The 9,611-nt window shown below is 32.8% G+C and overlaps 1 protein-coding gene across 1 annotated transcript; it reads left to right on the plus strand.

Moving 5' to 3' along the window:
* Positions 1–5,844: 5,844 nt before the first annotated feature.
* Positions 5,845–8,985, plus strand: LOC114302381 (uncharacterized). The gene is made up of 2 exons (XM_082888654.1): positions 5,845–6,608; positions 8,168–8,985. The coding sequence occupies exons 1-2, from the start codon at positions 6,207–6,209 to the stop codon at positions 8,879–8,881; spliced, it is 1,116 nt and encodes a 371-aa protein (XP_082744780.1). The 5' UTR covers positions 5,845–6,206; the 3' UTR covers positions 8,882–8,985.
* Positions 8,986–9,611: the final 626 nt, after the last annotated feature.

The raw sequence follows: 9,611 nt of genomic DNA on the forward strand, positions 1-9,611 counted from the left end.
GCCTAAAAAAATTGATTTGAAATTGATAAACAAAGACACAAAAACTTTACAAGCAAATAAGCAAGAAGGGTGAACTACCCCTTAATTGAAAATGGCCTCAAACCAACACTTTTAAGGCATAAAAACAAAGCTTTTTACAGTTTAAAATCAGCCTCAAAACAATTGAAAAAGATGGCAAAGCAAGGGTACAAAACAAGTATAAAGAAATAGTGCTATGCCTCTTGAAGAGAAGGCACAATTTGGCCAACAAATTCACGTCACACACACCTTCTAGAGCTCAAAATAAGTTCCAAGCTACCTCAGCCCAAAGACTAGCAACTTCTATCAAGGGTGTATTGGCAAAAGTGTAGGATTTGTGAGCAAATGTGTATAAAATTTCAAGAGAGAGAGAGAAGTGTAGAGAGAGAGAGAGAGTTTGGTTCCAAATTTTCTAACCCTCAAAAATGGGGGAGGAACCCCCATATATATAGAAAAACAAGCCTTGAGCTTAGAAACATTCTACCATATACGTGTAGGGAGATGCAACTGAATGTGCTAACAGCTGGCACAGTTGTTAACAAATATCTGGAAAAAGACACTCGTGCCGACCGGCTACACCAATGACTGACAACCGTGAGCCATGGACGATAGCCACTGGTGGTGGCCGATAGGTCGCCAAAACTTCCAGACTTGAAACAATAAGGTTTGGTCCAAAACAAAGCACAAAATGGACAAGCTTCAAACGCTCAAAGACAGGGCATTCCATTGAGTACTTTGGGCACTCAAAACAAACATATGCAGTCATAATCATTGAGTGCACGAGCGATGACATCTAAGTCTTGAGGTCGGTTAAAAATGAGATGTCTACAGGAGTCCCCTCCCTATCTCTCAAAATAAGTATAACATATAGTGAGTCCCATTTCACTATCAATCTCAGTCCCCTCTCTATAATTCCAAACAAACAAGGCCTTATGTTATACCACAGAGAGGTAAAATAAATTTTGTTCTAAAAACATTATAAGATCTTTGTGATTCAAAGTCTTAATACTGTTTTCTCAATTTTTTAAATATTAAAAAATATAAAAGTACGTATGTTAAGAAACTATTGGTCATTTGTCAATATGTTAAGAAATTATTAAAATTTAAACTTAACTGTTTTGAAACATTTTATAATATCAATATTCTAATATATTAATGTTTAAGCGTGACAATTTTCACACATTTTATATGAAAATCAAATCAATTTTTTTTATGTTTCAAAATATTGAAATTCATGTCATTTATTGATCAGTAAGGTAATATATTCCTTAAAATTATGATAGTTTCAAAAAAAAAAAATTAAAAATTTATAGTATGAAAATACACATATTATAAAGTAATAAATTTAATAAATTTCATTTCCTAATATTATTAAATTTTATCAACCATGATATTCCTTTTAAAATTTATTTAGTCATCTACTATCTATTTAACAAAATGTTGCGGGAACTTTAATTATATTATTAGTCATTTGTTATTTCTTATTATCTCCTTTTCATTTAATTTAGTGAAAAATCTTCTTTCATATACTTGTATTCTAATTAATTCATAAGATATTTTTATATTTTAATAAATTTTATTATTTTAGAATTTGATTCACAAAATCCTAATTTCCATATTTGAGGTCTTTTATGGACAATTTTACTCTTATAAATATTTTCTAACCCTTAGCAACCTGATATGTGCTATGGTGTGCTCTAATTTAAATTATTTTTTTGACTTTTTGTATATTAAATTTAAAAATTCATAATTTTTGTTGTACCTTAATTTTTTTATGAATTTATATTTTTGAAACTTATTTAATGAGATCTATCAAATAAGATCTTACTTAAATATGTAATTTATGTAAAATAAAAAAAATTAAATTTCATAGTTTAAAGTTTAGTAGTATGAATATTCACCCAACTATCCAAATCATATGAAACTTGTCATTATGAATTTCACATATCACAAATTTTTCAAATTTACAATGTGAACATTAATGGCACGATTGTTGGAAATCAATTTCCTTTTGCAAACCAATTACAATACCCACATCATAAAGATTCAGACGTATCATTCACAAATTACATATTGAAAATGTTCATACCAATATTCATTATGAATATTCATAACTCATATTCAACAATGTAAACGTACACCAAAAATCATTTTTAATGCAACTATCCAATTCAAATAATATTTGTCGTTATTAATGTTTTTTTTTTTTTTCGTCCAATCGATAAGAGGAAAGCAACAATATATGAAATAGAAAACAGATATCAATATATCCAATAATATTCACATACCATATATTTTCAAATTCATGTCAACATTTATGTCATAATTATTGCAAGTCAAGCTATTATCAAAATCAGTTAAAATATTCATAAAAAAAGAGCCAAAGCATAGTCATCAAAAAAAAGAGCCAAAGCATCACTAACAAATTTCATAATTACTAAGGCTATGTTTGGTGGAGTTTTTTTGGTTAAAAGTTGATAATTAGAGAACATAAGTTAAAAGTATTCCTTCCTTAACTTTTAAATAATCAATTTTTTTTAAACTTATTTTTTAAACTACTTTTGCGTAATAAATTATAAGCATAAATTACACCATACAATCTAACATAAACTTCTAAATTGAAATACGTTATAATTAAAAATAAATAAATAAATAAACTATAATAAACCGTCCCCAAGACTCACTGGAACAAGCTAATGATTAATGGCAATAAGCCAATATCCAACTTCACCGTAGGATCGGTAATGGAGTCCAACTGTTGAGGAACGAGCTGTCACGGTATTTATTGTAAATAATTTTATGGTATTATACATATAACAATCTTTATAATCTAAAATCATGAATTATTATGGTTTTCACAAGTAAAAATATAATATGAAATAATATATCCGCATCAGTTATGTGAAACTTTCGAGTGATCCATAATTGATTGGACATAAACTTAATATCAATATTAGTAGAAAAATGTTTCTGTCTCTTAACCTTTTTCAGAATACATTATATTCAGAATAATTAATGAGTGATCTAAATATTCTTTTATAAGTAGAGAGGGGATCAGTTTCTTAATATAACTATAACTCCACTTGCCCATCAAAGTAAGAGATTTGGAAACTACTCAATTTATTGACCAATCAGATAATAACTTGTGCTTCAAAACATGAAATTATAATTTTATTAAATCTATAATTCATATTGTCATATCATGTGGGTTACCATAATGACTAAATAATTAAAATTTAGTCTTACATTTCTTACATTGGGCAAATTAAAAGTTAGGGCTACAAATGAGTCAAGTCAAGTCGAGCCGAGCTAAACCAAGTTTTTGAATGTTCAAGTTCGTTTATTAAGAATTAGTCAAGTTCGAGCTCGAGCCGAGCTTTAGTCGAGCTTCAAAAATCGAGCTCGAGTTTGGCTCATTAAATATTTGTTGAACTCGAACTCGGCTCGAGCTCGCTAATTACATAAACAAACCGAGTTCGAGCTCGAGTTTGAAAAAAAAAAATTAAATTAATTTACTTATTAAGATAAAAGAATACAAAATTATGAGTAAAATATATAATGATACTCATATTAATAATAAATCTCATCAATTAAATATGTAAATTTACACAAATACTAAACAAAAATAAAAAATAAAATAGATTATTGAAAATTTATTTAACATATTATTAAAAATAAATATTTATTTATTTATTTTTATGTTCACGAGCCTTATTGAGCCAAACTTAGGGCTATTCGAGCTCGGCTCCATTAATAAACAAGACTGAAAATCGAGCTCAAACTTGTTCATTTAGTAAACGAGTCTAGCTCTAACGAGTTTTAAATGAGCCAAGCTCGAGTTGTTCATGAACAGTTTGATTCATTTACAGCCCTACTAAAGTACAGTGATGAAAGGATTTATTCACTCTATTTAGTTTCAGTTTTTAAATTTTATTTTTAAAAAAACTTATACTTTTTTATTTTTTGTATTTTTTTTCATTGAATTTTTTTTAATATTTTAAGTAATTTTTTTAATTTTTAGACATACCTAACATAAATACAATGAAAAAGTATAATATTTGTAAAAAAAAATATTTAAAAATTCACTAAATACCAAAAATATAAAAATTCAGTACTTTTTTTTTTATATTTTTGTGTATTTATTAATCTTTTAAAATATTTTTTCATAAGTATTTTACTATTTAAATACATTTAAGTAATGTGCATCTAAAAAAGTAAAAAAAAAAATTTGTTTAAAATTTTAAAAATATTTATTAAAAACAAAAATAAAAAACTTATTTTTTAAAAAACTAAATTAAAAAAATTAAAATCAAACACACTTATTCTTTTTCTTTTCTTTTTTTCTTTTTTTTTTTGGATCAAAGATAAGATTGTATTTATTAAATTATAGGCCAAGTTTGGGATGCTACGAAAAAGCCAAAAAGTCAAAAAGTTATCAAAAAAGTCAAAAAGTCACCCCATTTTCATGTTTTGGGCAGCCAAATTTGGGAGAAACCTACGGATGGTAAAAATACTATTCTGCCCCTTTTTTTTTTATTCCTTCCTCAACCCCTTTAACTCTCACCCGAACATCCCCTTCTCTCTCTCTCTCTCTCTCTCTCTCTCTCTCTCTGTATCAGTGGCGTTCTGCCGAGATCGAAGACCAAAAGGGGGCAATCCGTCTGCGGAGATATCCACACCAGCGACGCCGGAGATCCGTCGCAGCCTTCACCGTCCAGCACCGCAACAGCCGTGGGGAAGTCCGACCTGGACTCGATCGCAACTTAACACACAATCCATCGCCCAGATCTGCATTACTTCCGACCAGATCTACACGACGCCGGCCGGTTTCTCCCTAACTACAAGGTAACATCTCGTCCACGCAATTTAATTTTCTCACTCGCTCTCCTTTCTCTGATTTTGTTCCCAAACTTTTTTATCTTTCCTACATCTCTTCTCTTATCTGTAACACCGAAACCCTCTATTCTCTCTACCGAAACCCTCTATGAATCCGGAACCCAAACCAGATCTACAGATCTGGTTGTAAGATGTGAATTTCGGTTCGGCGATCTATTTCACGATGTAAGCATCTCTCCACGATTTCAGTTCGAATTTCACAATCAGTTGAACCCTCTGTCTCTGAAGATGAACAAGACCAACTTCAGGGAAGACGATGACGTTGTTGTTGCGATTGTTGTGTGTCTATGGTTTGTTGTTGTCATTTCTGATTTTGGTTATGAATTTTTTTTTTTTCTATTTCATTGAGTCTTGCTGGAAACGATGCGAGTGGGAGAAATGGAACAAAGAATTAAAAATGGGATACTGATCTGCAAATCAGTGTATTTCTGAGTAAAAATGCATTCCTTTATAGCCCACCTGTCCAACAAATAAAGTAGAGATATTCGTTTTCTGCCATGGAATGTGATATTTGTTTTCTGCAAATCAGTGTATTTCTGTGATATTTGTTTCCTGGCAGAGATAAAGTAGAGATATTTGTTTTCTGGCAGAGAGATTTGTTTTCTGCCTAAAATGCATTCCTTTATACCCCTTAATATATTTGTTTTTATGGAGAACCTTTTGTAATTGAATTTGGTTTTCTGCCATGGAATGTGATATTCATAATTGAGATATTTGTTTAAGGCACTCTTCATTGCAACCAAAATCCTATATTAAGGGGTTGGACTAGCATATAAATTGTTTTGAGCATTCATTGATGTCATTTGTGAAGAGATAATGGTCCATTGACAATTGGCAGGGAACATTCTTTAGGGTTCCTCTGGTAAAGTTGTTCTGTAATGTCCTCTATCACCTTCTAGTTTTACAGACAAGTTCATTATGTAATAGATATTTTCAGGAAGTTTCGGATTAGCATACAATTGTTAGTGTTCATTGATTTCGTTTGTGAAGAGATCCCATTGACCAGGGTACATGCTCTAGGATTTCTGTTGTAAAGTTGTTTCTGTATTGTCCAGTATGTTGCTTTTTAATTACACAGATGAGCTCGTTCTGTGGTACACATTTTGAGGAAATCATTGGAGACCTGTAGCGTGAGCCGACGAAAAAAACAATAACAATGTTCTAAGACGGTTGTATTGGAGGACAGCTGTTACACAGTTGTTCATATGTTTTTTATTTTATTCGCATTATGAGTTTCAATGTCTTCAATTTTTCCTCGTATACCATAATTGTTGTTGCATTGTAGTACGCAAATGGAGCAGTCCCAAACGCAGTCGACGCCTTCCAAAGCTTTGCGCAAACGCGGTAGTAAACCGACGCAGCAACAGTCCACAAACGTGCATAAAGCATCTTGGGACTCCGACACGGTGCGGATTTTTTTGGAACTTGTTATCAAAGAGTTGGACGTTGGTTTCAAGGGGAGCTTCCATACTATGACAATGCATGGATATCGAGCTGTAAGCAAGGGCTTTCTGGACCATACAAATAAGGTGCATGACGTCAAACAACTGCAGAACAAGTACTCGTTGTTGAAAAAGGATTGGCAGTCATGGTCGAAATTGATGGACAGCAGGCATGGGCCAACCGGCATCAGTTACAATGAAGCCACGGGTTTGATACATGCATCTGACGATTGGTGGGCACATTACGAAAAGGTAACATTTCAACAACGAGTTTTACGTACGTCATTTACATGGAAATTTACACCGTTAGTATTGTCAATGCTTAAGCTTATTTTCAATGGCGCGTTGTGTAGATTATTACGTACACCCAAATTTTTTTAGTTGGGTCTAAACATAAATAATTGTGACATTTCGTATTGTGTCTTTAATTTAGCCTTGTCGATGTACCCCACCACCATAGGAATCTGTAATTCATGTTTTTATATGTACATAATAATTTAAGAAATAAAATTAGTACATGAAACTTGATTAGAACCTTAAACTAATAACATTTTGGACTGGGAGTAGAGTATTATTTACCACTATCATGGAAATAATGTGAAGAAGGAATACATCTTTTCTTTATCCAAATTTTTTTCCCCATTTGATTATTAACATTATTATTTTTCCATTATGCTTACTTAATTTGATAAATTACAAAATGGTTGATAAATGTGAATGATTCTTTGCTTTTTTGGAGGTCACAAAGAAGAACAAAAACTACTATTACACATCATCCTTTATTGGGACAAAAAAGTTAAGTGTTACTTCAGCTACAACCATAGTCTCATATTTCAAACCACTATAATCATCTCTTGCCTTACATGATTATATGTAAGCCATATTTCAACTTACTACTCACTTTCTCTCCAAAATCCCCTGAATTACATAGTACAACATTTCACTCACTTTTTTTTTCCCCCTCTTTCTAAGTTACTTCTCTAAATTAATAATTTGAACACAATCTTAATACTTGTAAGAAACTTTAGACAAAATACTCGAACGACTCCCTCATAAGGTAGCCTATAAAATAAAACAATAAGTTAATCCGTTGGTTACGAGTTTATGTTCGTTACTAAGAAGTTACAATTCATATCTCCTTATCAGCATAGAGGCCTTTCTTGTTGTATTGCTTTGAACATTTTTTAGACCCGTACGTGTTGTTTGTTTATTACCTTGTATCTCTATTTCAATGTTTTACATAATATTTGGAATGGGGTCTACCTTCTCTGTTAACTGAAGAGAAGATTGAGCCATCTAGTTGGTTCTGTTGAGCCCACTACAGCCTTTAAATTCATAATTCGAACCGTTGCTCCTTCGAATCCGCTGTATGTCAATTATTAATAAAAATATTATTCACCCAATAATAGTACTCATTTTCACCCAATAAAACGTATGCTTTGGAAAATATATTTTTTATTTCTTTAAGACAAACATAATGAAATCATGTGACTGTCTAGTTCAATTTATTTTTTATTTTAATAAATAATCTGCAAATATAAGTCCATAAAATGAACAAGATAGATCATCCAAATAGGTTGGTTATGGGCTACATTATCTATTTCTTTAACACAAACATATTGACATTATGTGACTACCGAATCAATCTATTTTTTATTTTAATAAATAATCTACAAATAACCGTTATTATGTACGTTATTTACATGGATACATAAGCCTATTTCTTTGCTGCCTGTGTTTGCTCCCCAATATTCTCTGTTTCACTATCTGACATGAAGTTGTGCCGATGGGTTTTTGGTTGTTTTTCGCAGGTTGACAAGAATGCAATCAAGTTCAAAACAAAACCGTTGGAGCACATGGACCTCATGCGAAGGGTGTACGAAGGCGCTACAGCAACCGGAAAATATGCATGGACACCAGGTGCAGCGTTCGAACCTGTGGCACCCGATGACGGTACTTCGCAGGCTCCTGACGAAGACTGTGAGGATAGCAGCGGGCTGCCCCCTTTCCAGCCTGCCGCGCAGCATGAACATACCGTGCAGCACACTGTTGCGCAAGAGGATGGCACGCCGGCACCCGTGCACGCTGCGTCGTCGGGCATTAACGCTGACGACACACCAACTAGTGGCATGAACAAACGCAAATCGCCAGGCCCAACACACCCACAGCGGAAAAGAGGGCAGAGTGAGGGAGCTTCTTTGTTGGCGAGTAGTATGGAAAACCTTGCATCCTCCGTGAAATTACAACAACGACAAATCCGCGTCTCACATGATTACGCAGATTCGGCACAGCAGCTAATTGAGAAGTGTATGACACGGTTGTATTCGCTGGAAGGGCTGGATCCGCAAGACCCGCTAGTTCCTTTTGCTCAATCGGTACTTGACAACCCTGCAAATCAAGCCATAATGATGTCGATTCCTACAGACGCGGCTGTCATTGCTTGGTTGCGAACAAAGAAGTCCCGTGAGCAATGCATTGGTGGCCCATCAGTAGCAAATCCCAGAATGGGTGGTGGCTGGTTCTGAGATTTCCGAGCAAATAATTTGTGTTTCCTTATTAATGTTTGTGCGTTGCTTCTTTATTAATGTTTGGGTGGTGGCTGCTAGTGATTTTTGTGTTCAATGTTTCCTATGTAATGTTTGTGTGTTGCCTTTTGTTTTTCTCCCCCTTGAAACAAACAGTTGGGCACATCTCCTTCATTCCCAGAACGATGGCATTGTTGGTTGAATTTTTCGGACATTATCAGTTGATAATATTTGTGTAATGATGTTGATGTTGTAGTATATGGTTGTTGCTGCGAAATAGGTTTATTATCATTTCTTTTTCATGAAACATAAATACATTATCTACAGACCATTTTGGATGAGTTCATTTTGGGTCACTTACGTGATGGTGATGACAAATATATTATCTATAGACCCTTTTGGATGAGCTCATTTTTGGTGGTTTGGACCACTTTGTCAATCTCATCCATCTACAATTTGTTAAATTAATAACAAAAATTTTAAAATCAATCAGATATAATTTTACGACACGAGGTGAGATTCACCTTCACCTTTCTTGCTACAGAATTGTGAAGTTGTAAAGTGCACGAAATTTATATTATATTATAATCAATTTGTTTTGTTTTTATCTATTTATTTATATTATAATCAATACTCCCTTTTTTTTAAGGTGACGAAAAAATGACATGTGAGGATTGGTTTTTGTTTTTCTTACATATTTTGTCGGCCCAGCACACAGTTTCATTTACAC

This window comes from Camellia sinensis, chromosome 9, assembly GCF_055761805.1.
Source record: "Camellia sinensis isolate YWXY chromosome 9, ASM5576180v1, whole genome shotgun sequence".
Lineage (NCBI taxonomy): Eukaryota > Viridiplantae > Streptophyta > Magnoliopsida > Ericales > Theaceae > Camellia > Camellia sinensis.

Bases quoted from the DNA above. Each gene is read 5' to 3' on its own strand.
- LOC114302381 (XM_082888654.1), top strand. From the start codon at position 6,207: ATGGAGCAGTCCCAAACGCAGTCGACGCCTTCCAAAGCTTTGCGCAAA. The intron at 6,609-8,167 runs GTAACATTTCAA...TGTTTTTCGCAG, and splicing joins GGTGGGCACATTACGAAAAG to GTTGACAAGAATGCAATCAA.